Here is a 20,740-nt window from a genome sequence, read left to right as displayed (position 1 = left end):
ACTATGAAGGAGCAACCGAAAAGAACAAGAAGTGGGTGGTATCATGGAAACCCAGGGAAGAGAGGGCTTCAAAAAGGAAGATGTGGTCAGCTGTAGTGAATATTACTGAGAGATTGTGATGGCTGAGGCCTGAGAAGAGACTACTAGTTTTAACAACAATGTTGTTGGTAACATTGATCATAGCAGTTTCTCTGAAGGGGTGGCCAGAGAGCTGCAAGAATGAGGAGAGGTGAGTGCAGAAGTGAAGAAAAGGAGCAGAGACAACGCTTGTAAGTAAGTTTCACTGTAAATGGAATAAAGGAAACAGGTCTACCAAGGGACATGGATTGAGAGGGCCTTTTTCATTTTTATTTTAAGAAGGAAGACACTTGAGTGTGTTGAAATGCTGATGGAAATGAGCAAAGAGTGAGGGAGAGTTGAAGATACAAGAACAAAGGGAGATAATTGATGGAGAGCCCCTGAGGGTGATGGAGGGGTTGAGATTCATGATGGGTTGGCCCTAGACAAGGTACATGGGTTAAAAGGCAAAGAAAGAAAGAAAGAAAAAGAGAGAGAGAGAGAGAGAAAGAAAGAAAGGAAGGAAGGAAAGAAATTGTTTTTTAGAGTAACAATAGAATCTAGGTGGGATAAAGAGTCAGGAGTCATAAAACACGAATGATAAGACGTGAAGGCCAGATGTTGTCGTGTATTTTTTAAGTTCCTATCATACTGTACATATCACACTGGAAAGAGCTCTGACTTTGACAGCAATTCTGTTTAGTAGTTGTGTAAATTACTAAGACAAGTAATTTAACCTACTTTAACTTCATTTTCCTAATCTATAAAAAAATGGAAATTTTATAAATCTACCTTGAAAGACTATACTAAGGAATACATTTTGACCATGTTAAGTAAGTATTAACACAATGATGGTCCTGTTGTAAGATTCTCAAGTAACTGAAGACATAATTACTATCATCTTGTCTTAAGAATCAGTTTTCTTGGTTGTCTTTAGAAGATAATAAGCAAAATCACTGAGTGACAACCAATAGCTTTAGCATATGGATATGGATACACAACACATAGCATAGTGCCAGACACATAATAGCTACTCAAGAAATATTCATATAATAAATTACTGAAAGACAGCTTTGGTGTTCTATCTGTGTTATTCAAACCTTTGCTTTCACTATATTCCAGTAAATGCTCTAGCTTCGATCCTCTTCATTCTCTGCCAGTTAGTCACTTCAGGGTCACAGAAGAAAACAGATACATCACCTGAGGAGGTTTGTCTTGACTATTTATCCATTTCTGCACACATAGCCTACAAAGAAGAAAACTGCTTGGCTCACATGGCCCAGAAGACTAGAGTAGATGGGACCTGACCCGTTGCTTCTTCCTTCTGTTACTTAGTGTCATTTTCAGCATTGTCACCAATGAAGCTCACTAAGAAAGGATGCCTGGATTAACCACAAGCAAATAATTTTGGCCAAAAATGCATACATTTAGTTCAAGACAAAAAGGAAGAGAATAAATATATTCTTAGCATAAAATGGCTTCCCATGGCATTTTCTTTCTCTAAAGTTTATAGCAAACTTTGTCTCCTGAGAGCAGCTTGAAAGCAAGGAGATGCTGAGGGGAAAAACTCAGTGGGGAGAGATGCAACAAATTGCCCCAGATAAGCTTAAGGCAACTCCAGCTCTGGACTCCCAAGAGGCTAATGAACCATAGATTCCTACCTCTTCCCAAGGCCTGATACTTACAGAAATGTTGTCAAAGACATCTAAAGCTCCATAAAATACTGTATTTTTAAAAGGTCTTCAAACCAAGTCCTGTAAACCAATAGGAGTTACCCACTTGCTGAGAGTTAATAGGCTCTTGACTGAGTGGTGAAGTTTGAAAAGGACCATTAGAGACAGAACACAACTTCTCCCAGCGGCCTGCTCTCTTCACTCTTCTGAGGGCTCTGCCATCGAAAGCCAGGCAGGGCATTGCCGAGTCAAAAAACAGAGCAAACAACTAAGGAGCTACTTATTTTGCTCTTAATAATAAAATTTTTTGAGGTCCAGGATTTCTAACTAAATCTATATGAACCTTGTTATGCCAAATTATTGGATTATAATTGTATTTGGATGTTAAGTGAAAATGTTGCATACAAGTTTTTCTCCCAAGATTTTACAGATTTTTCAGTATTTATCTATGTAAATATATTACAAATAGAAACTGAGTTAATAAAAGCCCGTGCAAATAATCATCCACTATTGTTGCATTTCAATTACTCCAGTCCCCAAATTACTATGTATATTTCAGATGCTGGTACTTTTTCCAATTTAAATTCTAGCAATCCCTGAATCATGTCATCAAGGCCTTGCCTCAGAATCCAGTAACATGAAAATTAGTTTTCTTACACTTATTTTAATTTTATGTTCAATAAGAATATTTATAGCATATGCAAGCAATGATAAGGATAATCACATTTCACATTTTATATTAGTGCCTATCAATGGTGGAATGAAGAGGAATTTCTGTTTGTTTGCAACCATCCTGTTCCCAACCCATACCACTGCCTTACTAGCAAAGTTTCTGATCCAAGTAGTTTCAATTAGTTTTCTGAAAAAAATAGAATAATGTTCAACTTGCAGAAGAAATGTTAAATTTGTAGCAAGAATGTTGAAGGACCTGGTCTCTATTTTGAAGAGTTATTTTCTAAGTCTTTAACAGAGATTAAATAACAAGAATGTTATGACTGGCTCTCTGCTCTTTACAAAACTTGAGAATTGATTGTATCCTTAAATTCTCTGTATCCCTCACACTAGGCTGTCACTTTTAACTAGCATTTTTATTTGAGTCTGTGTCCCAGAAGCTTTAAAAAGGAGAGACTCTTCTCATCTACTCGTATATGCCTTGAAGAAACTATGACAGCAGGTGAGGTTATTGTGGAATCTGTTAAGTTGCAGGAACTCAGACTTCATTACATTCAGAACCCATTCAATAGGAATGCTTTTCTAGTCTTTAAAAAACTTGGATTGCACCTCAAGCTAGATATGAGGTTTTGCTGCCTCATATGTTTATACCTGATAAGATAAGGAGAGGAAATCATAAGAATTGTATATCTTCTTTGAAACCAACTCTAACCAACAATGGGGATAATCATGACTTTATTTCTATATTTATAATTTATTTCTGTCCCAGGCACAATGTAAATATAAGGAGAACAAAACAGTTTTTTCCTTTTCTAGTTAAATAAAAGTAGTTTCATTTTGCTTTGGAGAAATGGCAGTAAGTAGGAGGAGGGTAAAATTAAGTAATTACAAAAGGTGTGTAAGAATATGAATATTTCAATACCGGAGTTTCCCTCTACTGTCATTACATATAAAAAATAGCAAGATTACATAAATACATTCAAAATTGAAAATTTTTGTTTTCTATAAAAGTATGACACATTTTGTGGACCAACAGCAAAAGACAGTTGAAAAGATAATAAACCAAACTGTAATACTCACAAGCATGTGCGTGTCAAGATTATATGGGATGTTAAAGCATGATTTTAAAAATTGAACTTAGGTCCACTAAACAAAAGAGAGGCAATACATTACATAGTAAAGGTCCTCTCTGCTAGAATGTCTGAATTATAGACACAGTCAAAATTTAAGATATTTTATACCATTTCAAAAGGTAACATGTCCCATAATTAAGGCGAAAGTAATTTATTTTGTTTAATATATATAAATAATATCTCTGTTTCTCTACGTCTATCTCCTAGCCTATCAAAAATTATATTCTCTAATAAATGTTAGTAAATATTCATGATTAATCATAAGTGAATATTAGCAATAGAAATAAATGTTACTTTCAGAATTCAATGAACTTAGAGCTCTGAAATAATCTAATCGATATACATTAACAGTCTACAACATCCCTGAGAAATGGCCACACAGCTCCTTTCAATACCACCAGAAGCCCACTACTTTACAATGGAACTCATTCTCCTATTGAACAGCTCTCGTTGTTTAAAAATATGCAGTGGAGATCTGCCCACCTAAAACATCCACTAAATTCCTGATGTTTCCTCTAGTTTAGGATCTATTCAATTTTCTCAGAAACGCTTACACAGAATCAAACTCTCCTGGATGAATCAGTGGCCTAAGAATTTGTATACATTTGAAATAAAGTCCTGATTAAAGTGGGGCATTACCAGAAAAATATCATTTGACCAGCCCCCAAAGGCCTCGCAGACTGTAGTGAACAACGGGTAGGGTCTAGTTCTCTGGTCTATACAGCAGAAGTTTGACCTTACAAAACTTCAGAATTGAGTGGGAGGAAGAAAGTTGACATGTGACCCCCTCAAAAAATAAACAGAAATTCAGAACTAGTCAATTCTCTCAAATGAAATATGTAACTGTTAAATGGGTAAGATATTCATGTTGTTTTGTCAAAGCCATTCCAATGTGAAGGCTACATAGAAGTCAAATTATTTTAAGAATGACTAGACAGTAGAGTATCAGAACAAGAGAAATGGGTTAACTGAATAAATATTTAATGGCATCGGAAACTAATAACCTGGTACTTCTATCTCTGCACCTGGGACTCTGGGTTTGCTAGTTCAGGCTGGTTTTTTAAGACGCACCAACTTGGGCTGGGTGTAGTGACTCATGACTGTAATCCCAGCACTTTGGGAGGCTGAGGCAGGTGGATCACTTGAGGCCAGGAGTTCAAGACCAGCCTGGCCAACATGGAAAACCCCCATCTCTACTAAAAAATACAAAAAGTTAGCTAGCGTAATGGCACATGCCTATAGTCCCACCTAATAGGGAGGCAGAGACACAAGAATCACTTGAGCCCAGGAGGTGGAGGTTGTAGTGAGCCAAAATCACGCCACTGCATTCCATCCTGGGTAATAGAGTAAGACTCTCAAAATAAAAAACAAAGACACACCAGCTTGGAGAGCACTTGGATAGACAATACAACTTAACTTTCAGAACTTCTTTGGCCAACCTTTAATCTTTGTCCAAAGGAAAACATTCTCTTTTTTAGAAACATGGATAGATTTAGTCAAATTTTACACTGTAATATTTCTGCTTTGATCCATAATGTGTTCCTTTGATAGATTAATTATCTAAACAACATCTTATTTTCAGCTTTTTTAGGGAAAGGAATACAGGGCAATGGTAAACACATACACACACACATATGTACATACTGGACTGTATTGATTTAAGTCTGAACTGCTAAATCTGGCTTTGCCCCCTTTCTACCCACTTAACCTTACTTGACTTGCAGTAAGGTAAGGCCTCACCATTTGCCATTCTCTGTCTCTTTGGCTTTCCCTGTTTCTTTCCCTGCAAGCACCAGGGTAGAAACAATATGAGTAGCTGTACCATAGAACAGCCCATTTAAATAGCTCTTGACTGAAGTGTTGACTAGCAATGGGCATGGAGCCCTATTAGCTCTGCTGCAGATAACTCAGATTGTATCAGAAATTGTTTTTTCAAAGGGTCAGGAACTCTCTAGAAAACAATTTGTAAACATTTAAACAGGAAACTAGTTGAGGATTTTAAACACAGACATGAAGAGTTTCTACCATAGCCTTTTATCTATTTTAGAAGAAAGAGCACAACCCTTACATTAAACCTCTTTTTAAATGGAGAACAGAGAAATCAATGTCTAAATCATAAGCTCCTGAAGGAAACATGCAGACTTCCAGAAATATGTAATTTTTATATAATTTAAAATGTTTTAATGCTTTATTGCTTAATACCTACTATACATAAACATTAAGATCACAAACACTATGGTTCATATACATGTTTGTTTGGATATTAGATTTCTGTGTTTCTACTCTTCTTAATATACTAAAATCTCGTTTCTAAAATATGTCTATTGCATTACTAGCAGTGGTTATATATTCAGGTTTTCAATCAACTGATTTACTTGGTTGGATTGACTATAAATTTGTTGACATATATTGATGATTCCTCATTTTCTTGCCCAGAGATCATTTCTTCTACTCATTTATTTTCAATCTCTCTGCTTTCTTATTTGACAGTATCCTATGAGCAGCATAACAGAGCACTCCAAGCTCACAAGGAATAGTGTAAACTAATTAGCAGATTTTATGATGGAAACTATTCCCTGCCCATGTGATCACTCTGGCTGGATAATGAACTTTGTGAAAATATCCATCTCTTACCACACTAAGGCAACAGCCTCATTCAAACGAGCTCTTATTTTTCCCTTATACTTCAGTTCATAATTGTGAATATGGCACGAATCCAGAAACAAACTGTCAGTATGGGGTGAGGTACAGTGTTAAAAATAAATTAGCCTAAAAACTGGATTTCCACTTTAAAAAATTCTTGATATTCTTTTGTAACTGACAGAAAGAAAAATAGTCCTAACAAGATGTGTTTGAAAAATACTATATCTGAAAAGACAGTGTATAACTGAAATTTAGGGAAGTCACAGAAAATTTCCCTGCATGCAGGTGTTCAGAAGCACTGAGGGGTTACTAATGAACCCTAAATAGAAGTGTCGAATAGTTTGTTATGGGAAGAAGGTCCAGAAACAAAAGTGAAAATCAGAGCTGGTTCATTACACCAGCAGTGTGACTGGCAAACCCCACTGCTAAAGTCTCCTTTAAACAGTAGGTGCATGGTTTGATCGCTATAGTGTGTAGCCCCCGGCCCTGGCACAGAATGAACACAGCCTCCTCCATGCATTTATGAATTGCCCTGCTTCCATTTTGGTCACACGTTCCCATGTGGGAAATTTCACCCAACACTACCCACTTTAATTTTGGTGTATTTGCTTACTGCAGCTGCACTTGCTACCAAAAACATTATACCACAAAATTCCAAAGTAACTTCAAAGAAGAGAGAAGAAACCAAAAAAGTTCTATACATTCTTAGTTTTCTCCATGGAAGTAGTTTGTTCAGTTTAATAGCTGTTATCGATGTGCAAATACTGTAATTCAAACAAAAAAATCACCAACCATCCTAGCTAAAGAGACACAGATAAGAAACAAACTAATGATTTAAATGTCATCTACAGGCTCTCTAGTATATTGATGGTAAATCCCTTACAAATTTGGGTGTGTAACATAAAATATTGCCCATCATAATGATGCATATAAATGTCTCTACACAAGAAAGCACTATACATATTTTACAACTTTTTTCAGACTTTAATGTTTTGCAGATGGCATCTGGATCTTAAAGATGTATAGATATTTTGCAGCTCTGTTTAATCATAAATAATACATTTGTCTGATTCACTAATACCAGAGGCATGTTTTTTTCTTCCAATGAATATGCTTATCATCTGTGACTACTAATAATAAAACCTATACCCTTATATGGAAATAAACCATTTCATAAAGATAGGAATTCATTTGCCATTTTCCATTACTGCTGACTAATTACTAGGGTGCTGAAGAGTACCTTCAGATTGAAGAGCGTCTTCAGATTGAGTTCATAAAAGCTATATTTCTCATGTGTTTGGGCAGAAATTTTCAAGAATATCATATTTCAGATTTAGGGAAAACTCAAGACAAAAGTTTTGTCATAAAATGAACATATTAAGACTCAAAAGACACATATATGGCATTACAAATATGAAGCAAACGTTTTTGGACTAACAAAGGTCAAAAAAATTCAAATATCTATGAAAACATGGCAAAACAAGTAGAACATGTTGTAATGGCAGGCAAAAGTGTTCATTTTAGAATCCACGTTTATTCTTTATCATAAGTTTAGGTTTCACATAGCATTGTTAATACAGGCCAAATATGCATTTAAATACACTTACAGTATTCAGTGTATACTATGTGAATATCTACATAAGTGATTTTGAAATAACGTTTTCTTATGTAATAGGTTTATTTTGGCAACAAAAAAATGTATGGATGCTAGTGAAAATCATGTTTGCAGTAGATTTTAAAAGCCTGAAAGAATACATTTGTTGAAATTTGCATTCAGTTTGGAAAATGTGTGTTTAACAATTGAACACGGCCATATTTTAACTTTTAAGCTCTCGTATTGCGAAAGTATCAAGGTATCACAGCAATTTACTCTTAAGGACATTATGCTGGGCTTTGAAATTTAAAAAATAGGATATTTCTTCTTGGAGTATTTCATGATCAATGTATGGTCCCTATGTGAGGAAAATTAAAGCTGTCTGACAAGACCTAGAAACACCACCACTAGCTGTTAAAGATGTAGGAAATTGCATAAAAGCATAAAAAGCCCTGGGTAATTTTGCAAATTTCATCTCTAAACACAATTGTAAAGACGTCTGTCTTTCAGTTCTTTCTTCCTCTTATTTCTGAAGCATAGCCCTTTAGTTCTTGCCCTTTTAAATATCTTTACCTACCATAGCTTTGCTTCTTAATGTACTGGTTGATCTTACCAGGCTAAGGAAGTATTTACAGGGGGTGCTTACTTTTAACTGTATTCACAGAGAATGCTAACAAATTAGAAGAAAGTGCCAGAGAACACCACATACCTTGTCCGGAACATTACAATGGCTTCTGCATGCATGGGAAGTGTGAGCATTCTGTCAATATGCAGGAGCCATCTTGCAGGTAACATTTTTACTCATAAGAATAGTTAATATATAAAGTTAATATGTAGAAACTAAATTGTAGATGTTTATAGAAAATTGGTCGACATTCTTCTTGAACGGGTGATCAGCAACAAAACTTTTCTCTGCTTCTCCTGTGCATGTATACACACATAAACACATACTGACACAAGCATTCACACACTAAAAAAAAACAAAAATATGGGCACCTTACACACTCAAGTACTATATAACACATTACTAAACTCTTCTAGTAGAATTTGAAATTGTACTTTGTGCATTATAAGCTCCTTAAAGGTACAAGTTCCTCCGTATTACCACTCTTTCTCCTGAACACAGAATAGTTGCTCAATAAGTATTTATCAGACAAATGAGTGGATGAAGCCTTATGTATATTCGATAGCATAGTTGCTTCTCAGAGTTTATCTTTTCCTAAGTCCTTCAGGTCTTCTCATAAATATCATCAATCCTTGTTTTGCCAGGCATTCACTATTTTCTATAGATCTGCTCTCCCATGGAGGCTTGCAAAGTGAAATCATTAGCTATACCTCCACAGTTTCAAACTCAGTAGAGAAACAAAGAAATTGTTTATCTGGATTTAGTTTATAAATATAAATACTGGCCAGGCATGATGGCTCACACCTATAATCCCACATTTTGGGAAGCCAAGGTGAGAGGATCACTTGAAGCCAGCCTGGGCAACAAAGGGAGATCCTATCTCTAAAAAAAAAAAAAAAAAAAAATTAAACATTAGCCAGGCATGGTGGCATGCGCACCTGTAGTCCAGGAGCTACTTGAGAGCTGAAATGGGATGATCCCTTGAGCCCAGGAGTTCAAGCCTGCAGTGAGCTATGGTCACACCACTACACTCCAGCCTGGGCAACTGAGCAATACCCCATCTCTTATATATATATATTAATATATATGTATTTAAATACCTGCTGTGTATTCATGTCTAAAATATAATTATTTCAGAGATGGCAAAGCCAAAATGAAAACACAATTTATTTTTATTTTTATTTACATTAAGTACAAGTGACATATGATGAAATAAGTTGTATTTTCATTTACAACAGAAGATTTCTCTCTCTCTCTCTCTCTCTCTCCCACTCTTCCTCCCTCCCCCCTCCCCGCCCCCCACCTAGAGCTGTCTTCCTTTCATGTTTTCCCTCCACAAAATATACTAGCACAGGCCTTCAACTGAAGTCAGGCAGAGTGAACAAAACTGAGAAGTTACTCCTGCTACCTCCTCACTCCCCAGCAGTGTCATTATTATTAAACCCTTCCAGATGGAGAGAAAAAGTTTCTCAGGATGTAGTTATGAGAAATTCAAAGTGAAGTAATAGAATAGTTCCACAAAATCAATGACATGTTGATCCTCTTTAAGTATTGTTTTCTTATGAACTATTTTCTCATTTCATTGACACATGCTAATTTTCATATATAGATTGTCTACCTGAGCTTTCCATGAGGGTTGAGTGAGAGAGGCGACATTCATTCTCAGATGAACAATACCTTGTCTTGTTTTGCAGAACTATGTTGCCTACATCATACTTACTTTTTTCTAACAAAATTTGACTCTATCATCAGCAGATGATTTTTTTGACCAGAAAATTAATGACTCATCCTGTAACTCTGATCCTAATATTTCTCAACATTCATTCTGACAATGGCATAGAGAATGTTTCATCCAAAACAGACTAATTTTTGTACCCATGTCATCAGAAACACATTTTTTTTCAAGTAAACATGTTGACTTAGGTTGATTAAAGAGCAAATTAAATAAAATGTAAAGCTCACCTTCCAGAAAATATAGAAATAACAGTCATTCCTGGACATGTATTATCTCTCTATATTGTCACCAAAAATAAATCATCTAGTAATCCTCCTACCTTTGAAATTATTATCATAAATGTAAAAACAAACCACATATCTGATAACCGAGAAACACAAAGACATCTTGTTGAAAATAAGTAGTTGAGAGCCATAGCCACAAAGTAATATTTATTTAGAAAGGGACACAAAAAGCCCTAATTTCGTGATGAAAATAAATGCCTATCGATCGACTATAAAAATGAATGCAGCAGCTACAGGTAACTGGGCACTATAATTTCTTCCAGGTGTGATGCTGGTTATACTGGACAACACTGTGAAAAAAAGGACTACAGTGTTCTATATGTTGTTCCCGGTCCTGTACGATTTCAGTATGTCTTAATCGCAGCTGTGATTGGAACGATTCAGATTGCTGTCATCTGTGTGGTGGTCCTCTGCATCACAAGGTCAGTAACAGCACTTGGTGGCTACCCAAATAAAGGGATATATTGTTCCTCTTTTATTTAATCAGATCCCTCTGAGTTGAGTTCCTTCATGGACTCTGCAGCCATCCTTTCTCTATGAGTCCTATGTCCTTAGCATAAGAGTATTTGAATAGCCAATGGAGTGGTACAATAGCATATTGGGGTGGTACAAATTATTTTCCTTAATTTTGCTTGATGATAAAGATTATTTATTTTACCTACTTGAATTAGTATCCTTATCTACCTGGATTAGTATCCTTAAGTATCCAAATCAGTTTTAACATATATTGGTATAATAACAAACACATTTTTATCTTAGGATGACAAAATAGTTTTCAGTCACAAAATGCAAAAATACAAGTAGTTCTACTTTCATGGTAAATGAAAACCTTAGATACAGAAAAACATGCAGCAAATATCACAACAACCTTTTATATCAAATTCCCAGCCTAATCAAAAGGTAGTTGTTTCCTGGAGAATCAGGCTAAAAGACACAGGGGTTTCCTTTAGTTTCAACAGAAAAGAAAACCGTGATTAATTAGCAATGTCTGACGTTGGGCTTGGAGTAAAGGAATGAGGCCAGTACTTGCTTAATTTCATTTGCATGCAAACCAATGGTAACCAAGAATTGGACTTTAAGCCAAATGCGTATCATTTATGTTCTGTGTAACCAGAAAAGTCATTGAAGATAGTCCTTACTGACTTGATTTCACTCTTCTATAAAAAGTTCCAAGGAAGTTTTTAAGATTTTCACCAAATTCACAAGGCGTTTAGACTTTCTTCATTTGTGCAGCTCTCTAGTAAATCAGAATATTTCTCTAAAAATTGTTTTGAACAGAAACAAAAGCAAAAGTATCGTATCTTTAGAAAATAAGGTTCATAATACATTTCAGTATGGTATTCACTACCTTCTTTGAGGACAAGTGTGGCATTTGCTCTTGAAAAAGACAAAATATGGTTCATAAATCCTCGCCTGGCCTAAAGGCTTAAGGGAAGATCATCGACTAAAGCTTTAGGCTGCTCTAAGCCAAGTTGAGTTCATCAACTTGACTCTCACGTTTAGATGCCAAGTGATTATATTAAAATAGATTCTGGGGAACATAAAGATAACAAGAAACCAAAAATACTGCATATAAAAAGAAAAAGAAAAGAATCTAAAACATAGGAAACTATGCCATATTACTCTAATATCTACCCAATATCAGTACATGAAAAACAAAACCTATATTTAATGGATATAATCTCAACAGTTTGATTGCTACTTCGACTACTGACACAAATGCAAAACTGTAAATACTTTAGCTCATGTTTTCAATTCTGTTATGAATCACAGTTGCATTCCCATACATAATAAAAACAACAGAAATATACAGGGTCCTTTCCTCACTAGGAATTGTGTAAGCACATATTATGTGCATATACACACATATATATGCACATTTAATAACATTACAAAGAAGGAACAATTATCTCCACTTTCAAGATAGAGACCCTGAGGTAGAAGTTGGCAAATTGCTGACTTCACACAGCTGAGCAACAAGGGCAGAAATGGTGTCCAGGTGGCCTAGTGCCAGAGCCTGGACACTTCACCATGCTCATACTGCACCGTGTCTGGTAAGGATTTTGTGTATTCTGATGCTCAAGATTATCTAAACTGAGCTCCAAATTAGAGTAAGCTATTTTTCCAAGGCATATGGACTTATTCATTTTCCGTGTTATAATAAAATAAAACCTGTCCTCAATTTATTGGCTTTTAAGGGGAAGGCATAGCACATAAACTAAATTAGTATTTTGTAATGCCTTTTACAAATCTGCCTTAAGACCACCTAACCTTCTAGAGCCTTTCCAGGATTCATACTAGTCAATAAACCACACCAATTCCCAGTGTGGATTCATTTCACTCACTTGAAAACATTCTGCTCTGAAACCAGACTTTCCAACTAGGCTATCTGTCTCCAAACCCCAGAAACCCTACTTTCCTGATGACCTGGCCACATTTGTCTGTCAAGACCTATTTCAAAATAGATCTTGCTAAAAGATTTACAAAATTGCAACACGCAGAAGTCCTCCCATTTCCTTTGATTTTTCGTCTTCCTCATCTGGTCTCTCCTGTCTTCTACATCTCTCTTCTCCTTCTTTCTACTTTCTTGTTTTAAAAAAATCTTTTCTCTTTTGCTTCACTATTTTAGCCAAACACCTGCCCTCCTCCTAAACACCACGTGTCACAAAAAATATGGACATTTGGAGGCATGTTTCAAAATGAAAAGAGTTGCCCTGTTGAGAAGTTGGATATTTTGATCTTTTTATCTCTAGCTGCCATTTGCTGGGAATGTGATTTCAGCTTCTGTTCACTTTAACAGATCTATCCTCCCTCTAAAACTATACATATATATATTTATATGCACATACATACACACACACACACACATATATATACACATAAACCCACATATACACACGTGATATATATGTGTATGTATATTTATATATTTTTATGTATTCTGATACTTCACAGATTATAATAGAATTTTATATGAACTTTCCATTATTCTCATTTTCATAGTCAAAGCATTTTTTGTTACAAGAGAAAAAAATCAGACATTTTCAGATAATTTGACTATTAGATTTTTATAGATGCTAAATAATTGGTACCAATTTATGTCCCTAATTTATACTATTAATGTACAAAAATGATATTAGGCTGGTCCAAAACAATATTCCCTTCCATTACATATCAGATATTAACAGTTGGTTCATTCTCTGGTTTGATAGGATTTAAACTCATAACATTGAAAAGTCAATATAACATTCATTCTTAGGACATTTGAAATATAAAATTGTTGAAGACCTTTAAAGTGAGATAAAATGGGCTCACGACTTGCTTGATTGCATTGTGCTGAGTCATTCTTTGTGCCTTAATGAGTAAGCAGTTAAGGACAAAGTAAATGTCTTCCTCTTCAACTTCTGCCTGTGTTCAATTCCCAAGAAAAACTTAAAGACAACTGCACAGAGAAGCAAAATAATAACTTCTTCAAAATAATCCAAGCTTTTACTAATGATAAATTCTTCCATCTGAAATATTTTAATAATTTGCTTAATCCACATCTTTACTCTGTGATTATAGGACCATACTTTAGGTAATAGCATTGGACTAAGATCTGTAAACTTTCCAACCTTCCAGGAAATGCCCCAGAAGCAACAGAATTCACAGACAGAAGCAAAATACAGGGCACTACAGTTCAGACAACACAACAAGAGCATCCACGAGGTTAATCTAAAGGGAGCATGTTTCACAGTGGCTGGACTACCGAGAGCTTGGACTACACAATACAGTATTATAGACAAAAGAATAAGACAAGAGATCTACACATGTTGCCTTGCATTTGTGGTAATCTACACCAATGAAAACATGTACTACAGCTATATTTGATTATGTATGGATATATTTGAAATAGTATACATTGTCTTGATGTTTTTTCTGTAATGTAAATAAACTATTTATATCACACAATATAGTTTTTTCTTTCCCATGTATTTGTTATATATAATAAATACTCAGTGATGAGAAAAAATTGGCATTCTTAAATTTGCGGTATCTCATAACTGTAAATATAATCAGACTAGTACAATCTGTACAGCTACCAATATTTCATGTTTCTTCTCATCTTGAGACAGCACATTAGTTTGTACAGGACTCAGTGGCTAGGTTTTGAGTGATTCCAAGATCAAAGGAAATGATGGTTATTGGAAAAGAGAAAAAATAATTTACTTTATATCGAGTGAGGATAAAATATTTTGGATCTTTGAATCATCTCTATTTCATCAACTTTCTTCCCTGGCCTTCCATTTTCATCCCTAGAGCAGAAAAATCTCTGGCATATAAACTAAATAAAAGAAGAAGGGGAGGGAAAGTGTTTTATAACTTATAAAGGAGAGGGAAAGAAAATATTGGTTTTTATTGGGGAAGTAGCTTAGAATCCCCCAGTTAAGTGCATATATCTGAAGGATACTGAACAAGTTACATACTAGCTATACACAGAGTGGCAAAATATATTCCATTTAGGTGGGTGGAATTACCAGGGGAAAAACGTAATAACACCATTAGATGTGAAACACCAAAATCATGAATTCTCAAAAGCACCATACAATATTTATAGTATATGGTTCTTTGAAAAGAAGTTAGAATCACAACCAATACCCCATGAATAGCTTTGTGGCTGATGCAGCACCATAATTTGTAATGGAACTAAGATGATGATGATATTTCGTGAAAACAGAGATATGTTTTGAACATATTTATGTGGTGACGTAAGAAAGAAAATTACTCCTATAGCATCTGAAAGACCTCACTGGGAAGTTGGTATGGATTTTTGTTTGATTTGTGCATACAAATAGGTATCACAACTTGGTTTGGAAAAAATAAGCTGTGAAAACTCTCAAGGAATAAGATGAAAATAAATCAATTATTATCATTTAGCTCTGCAAAGCTTTCCATGGCTAACACAGTAAATTTAAATAAAGCTCTCTTTGTCTCCTTCAAATAACCTGTGCGTGGACTTTAAAAAAAAAAAAGGACACTACAAATATCAAATCAACACATTCTGAATATAAAATATTCAGTGAGAAATTATTTTCTGAAGTGATGTTTAAAATACTCATTAAAACATAAATAAAGGTGACCATCTAAGTAGGATTTAGGACTCTGAAAAACCTGGTTTTCTAGATTAGTCATCACTGTGAAAAGTGTGACTCTATTGGCATAACCATCACTCAAATGTTCCCATAAATCGGCCCTATACCACCTGTACAAGACAAATTCCTTTTCAACTTCTTCGTGGAAGTTTAGTTTGGTTAACAGAAAGATGTAACGAGCCAGGGTCTCCTTTGTAAGATACTTGGGACAAAGAAACCCTTCCTCCTCATAAAGGAAGAGGAAAAAATGCAACATCCACAGAGATTTATAGAGATTAAAAGAAACAATTCCACTGACTCTTGCTTGTAGGAGGGTGAAATGATTTGACTTGTTAGATATGGATGCGTTGCTGTATGTGAATTTTTATCAAATGATCATAAACCTAAGTCCTTGGAGTTCATAGTACAATACACTCTTGCCCATTTCCATGCTCACCCAACCCATGAAGGAATTCCTTTTAAAAGATGCATAACAATCTTAAGTGTGCACATACTATGTGCCAGGCACTATTTAAGGTCCTAGGGAAATACCAATAAAACATGGTCTCTGCTTTAAAAAAACAAAAAAAAACCTCACAATCTAGAGTTTTTAATCACCCAGCCTCTACTGGCATATTTCTGATAATTTGGAATTTCATCCTTGGGCAATTATAATTTTTCAGACAATTCTTTCTTATATCAAGGTGATGCTTATTTCTACGTGGTTTCTACCCAGGGCTCCTATTTTTTCCTCTTAGGAGCAAAGGAATAATGACTTATGTATTTAAAATAAAAAGACAGAAATCATGTTTTCCCATTCACCTCACAGCCTTCCTGCAACTCTCTTCATCTCCAAGTGAAACATCCTTAATTCCCTCATCTGTTCTTCATGTGATATCACTTCCACATCCCCCTAGCATCTGCATCATCCTTCCTTGGACAAATTCTACTTTATCAATATATTTCTTTGAGTGTAGAGCTCAGAATTGCACAGTCTACTACAGTTGTCTGACCAGCACGCTATATAGTAGAACTTGTAGAAAGCAAGTTTAATTGAGAGCCGTGATTCTTAAATTCAGGTTCTACTTAGACCTGCAATTTTGCTGTGGAACCATGAACAAGTCATTTCATATCTCAGATCTCAGTTTCCTCATCCATAAGATCACTTCTGTCTCTCTATCAAGATTCTATCTATTCAGGAAAAAGGCACTATACTTTTATTATTGCTACCAAGGACCATATTAACTACTTTTATTGCTTATCCTCAACTTAAATTCAAAATCCTTTTAAAGTAAACTGCTAATGGCCAGGCGTGGTGGCTCACGCCTGTAATCCCAGCACTTTGGAAGGCCGAAGCAGGTGGATCACTTGAGTCCAGGAGTTCAAAACCAGTCTGGCCAACATGGTGAAACCCTGTCTCTACAAAAAAAAAAAGCATACAAAATTAATCAGGTATGGTGGCGCCACCTGTAGTCCCAGCTACTTGGGAAGCTGAGGCAGAGAATCACTTGAACCTGGGAGGCTAAGTTGCAATGAGCCGAGGTTGCGCCACTACACTCCAGCCTGGGTGAAAGAGCAACACTCTGTCTCAATAAATAAATAAATAAACTGCTAATAAGCCATATCATTCCCTCATTTACTCATTCATTCATTATACATTTATTATAAATTTACCAAGGGCCTTCAGTTACCAGCACCATGCTAAGTTACAAAAAGACAAAGATAAATAAGGCAGAGTACCTGCCTGAAAGGAGTTCACTATCAGAACATCCCAGTTCCTTGCATCAGAGATCTCACAGTCCTATGGGGAAGACTGAGAAGTAAATAAAAAAATTATAAAGAATGTGACAAAGGCTCTGATACTGGTAAGCTCAGAGTGCTTGGGGACCCTGAAAGAGGAACTGCAAGGCTGGAGAGGTGTCCTCTTGACACAGAATGACTTCATCATTCTGCACACATACTCTGACTTCTTGCTTCTGATATTTTACACGCTCCTCATGCTTTCTTCACACCCTTCTCTTCGCAAAACCCAAAGCAAATAACAGCTTATCAGTGAAGCCCCTCTGACTCCCTTGGCCATCTTCCTAATTATCTTACAGTGCTTTTCATGTTGTTCCTTAATTGTCCATGCAAGTCTGTTTTTCCCTTAGCAAAGGAGCGACAAAAAACCAGAAAATCAGTGTCTTGCCAGTTGTTTTTGTTTGCTTAAGAAACATTTATTGGATACTACACCATGCTAGACACTATTCTAAGTACTGTGATGTAGCAATAAAGTGCCTAACAGGTCTCTGCTCACGGGCTCACATTTCAGCAGAGGAGGTGAAGGTGGATGAGGGGAGAGGGTTCATCAAACAAAAAAAAAAAAGAAAAAAACTGAAAAGTTTCAAGTTCTACACAAAGAATTAAAAATAGGACAAGGTGACTGGGTAGTGACTGAGGACTGGGTGCCTCCAAAATGAGTATAATGTTTAAAACTTGGCCTCTGAAGCAAGGCAGATATGACTGCCAGTCTAAGCTTCACTTTACTAACTAACCTTGGGCTAGTTGCCTAACTTCATTATGCCTCATATTTTAAATGGAGAGAAAAATATATTGCATGTCCAATATGACTAGTTTGAGAAATGAACATGACAATCCATACTTGTGCTCAGAATAGTGACATGCACACAGTCAACTTTCAATATATGGAAATTATTTTATAGAGATTTGATAAATAAGTGTTGTAAAAGTAAATAAATAAGAAGAAACCATATTTCATCAGTTAAATATTGCATCATGGGAGTCATATGGTCACTTAGAAGGAATCAAGCAATTATCCTTACTCAAAACAAAAAAAAAACATCTCTCATCTCTTTGAAGACAAGAGAGCTGGGTTTTGGTTCTGGAAAATAAGACAATATAGAGTTAAGAAACAACACAGCATCTTTAATTCTCTTTTTCAAATGGGTCCACTGGTATAGTGTCTGAATAAGAGGGGGGTCATTCTGCTACTTTAAAATAGGTCTATCCTGATAAAGTACATACCATTAAACCTCTTGTGTGATTTCAGACAGGGAATGAGTGAGTCAATATTGCAGTGACTTTGCAGGATCAAAGTCTTCCCTTGCATGGATCCTGGAGAAGTCAGTGCAGACTATTGAAATATGACAGAGATGATCTCTATGTCATATTAGACTCTCTACTAATGTTTGTCTTCAGATGCTACTTCCCTTTGCCAAAATTATGCAACCCCTGCACCACCTGTTGTTCTTCCCCAGTTAGAGTAGACATGTTAGTTATATAATTAATCTGAATATCAATGATACAAGGTTTTTCACTGAATTAATTGATATATGCATACAATCATCCTCAGGAAGCTCACATAAAGGATGGATAAAGGAGAAACAGAGGATGATACAAAGTAATGGGGTGGGTTTTATAACAAGTGCATAAATAAACAAATGAATATGAACCTTTGAAATCAACATCAGGAAGTTATGTGTGATGTCCTACCTGCTACCTAGCACCTTCAACAAAGCCTCCTTCCAGCCTCACTGTGGACAGAAATCTACTGATACCTCCACTCTGGGTATGGCACCTTGATTGATATCTACTTCCAGTAATACTAAATGTGTTGTTTTAACTTGAATCTTTTGTACATTTTTAATTTTTAATTAATTTTTACTCTTTCTCTTGTATCAGGTAAGAAATGAAGGAAATAATATTTTCTTTTATTTTTCCAAGCCAAATTTAATCCAGGACAAGAACCTAACTCAGAACTAATGAGAAGTCCCAAATCAGGTATTATAGGGGAAAGGGAGAGAGGGACAGGAGCAAGGCCCCATCCTCTGTTCTCAGTGGTCCCATTGCCATGGCTAAACTCCGTCTTCCTGATCCATCACAGACACTCCTCACACAAGCGGCTCAGCCATAGTGATCATCTGAGGCAGTGTCTATCAAGACCCACACAGTCAAACCCATTCTTCAGGCTGTATTTTGAGAGGGCTTTATTCCCTTTCTCTCTATGGATGTCTCCCCTTATCGGGCTTTCTCTCTTTCTCGAAATAATAACCACCTCTTTTTTCTTCACCTCATGCAATAGCCATCCTCCATTATAGCCCTTCTCTGCCACAATTTAGCTTCATTCTTTTCCATGAACTTAGATCTTGAAAACAGAGGCCTTTTAATGAATCTAGACATGAAAACAAAGCACAGAATAATGTCCCAAATTATCATGAAGTACATCAAATTATTAATAAATATATTACATACATAACACTTTATTACTTTATTAACTGGCAAAATTAGCAAATATAGATAAGTCGGAGGCATAAAATAATATCACCACCAAGAGAAAAGCACCATGGTGTTTGTGTATATGGTTTCAAATAATTTATATGAATATATTAATATATGTTGAGTTTTTCTAAGACAAAATAATTTATTAATAAACTGAATCCTCACTAAAGAATAAGCTATGAAGTTTAACAGTTATTAAGCATAATTTGTCAAACTACACATATACAGTGTAGTTTTTGTGTACATTTCAATCACTCTCAGTTACGAGTCAGTGAGGCCTTTAAAGAATTTAGCTGAGGATAATCTCTATTGCATTGCATCTTTACCTTTCCTTCCACCCATCTCACAGACTACTTAAAAGGGGCCTTTCGTCTTCGCACTTTCATGCCAGTTGAAGGCATTCTCAGTCTCATGCTCTGCATCTGTCCAAAGTGTACCCATAAAGCATAGAAACCTTATTGACAGTTTCTCCCTAATTATCCCTGTGCCTAAGTTGTATCTACCTAGATCCAGAGATGCTAAGGCAGTTTTTCCCCCTGCTCACTCTAAAGATGCTTTGTTTCTTCTCTTTTCACCTTGTGGAGGTCTCTTCCTCTGATCCCTAAGCTGGAGAGGCCCAGGGTTTTGCCATTTAACCATCGCATGCTCACAACGCATTATGCTAAAGCTTCCATTCTTTCAACAGTTCACACTTAAGTTAAACTAATCTCATAAGCCTCAAAGCCGAGTTATTTCTCAAACTGGAGCTCTCCTTCCCCATTGATGTCTCTTCCTCTGCCTTGCATGGTATGAATAAAGAGCTGTTCACTGCCATTAGTTGAGGCATTCAGTTTGGTTCAGAACCAGGAGTTTGTATAAGTAGTGTAACATTGAACAACAACAGCAATGACATTAAGTATACATATTTTTACTTATATTTATTCAAAAATGCAACA

At 35.8% G+C, this 20,740-nt stretch overlaps 1 protein-coding gene across 1 annotated transcript in view; it reads left to right on the top strand.

Moving 5' to 3' along the window:
- The window catches only part of TMEFF2 (transmembrane protein with EGF like and two follistatin like domains 2), a 252,702-nt gene extending 237,305 nt beyond the window's left edge, over window positions 1–15,397 (top strand). Inside the window, exons 8-10 of the mRNA XM_054478823.2 lie at window positions 8,437–8,560; window positions 10,680–10,838; window positions 14,038–15,397. Coding sequence (XP_054334798.1) covers window positions 8,437–8,560; window positions 10,680–10,838; window positions 14,038–14,134 — 380 coding nt within the window. The 3' untranslated portion in view covers window positions 14,135–15,397. The remainder of the gene's footprint in view (window positions 1–8,436; window positions 8,561–10,679; window positions 10,839–14,037) is intronic.
- Window positions 15,398–20,740: the final 5,343 nt, after the last annotated feature.

The sequence above is a fragment of the Pongo pygmaeus genome, chromosome 11, assembly GCF_028885625.2.
Source record: "Pongo pygmaeus isolate AG05252 chromosome 11, NHGRI_mPonPyg2-v2.0_pri, whole genome shotgun sequence".
NCBI lineage: Eukaryota > Metazoa > Chordata > Mammalia > Primates > Hominidae > Pongo > Pongo pygmaeus.
Note: the sequence above shows the minus strand (reverse complement) of the source record. Positions and strands in the feature narration are given on the sequence as shown.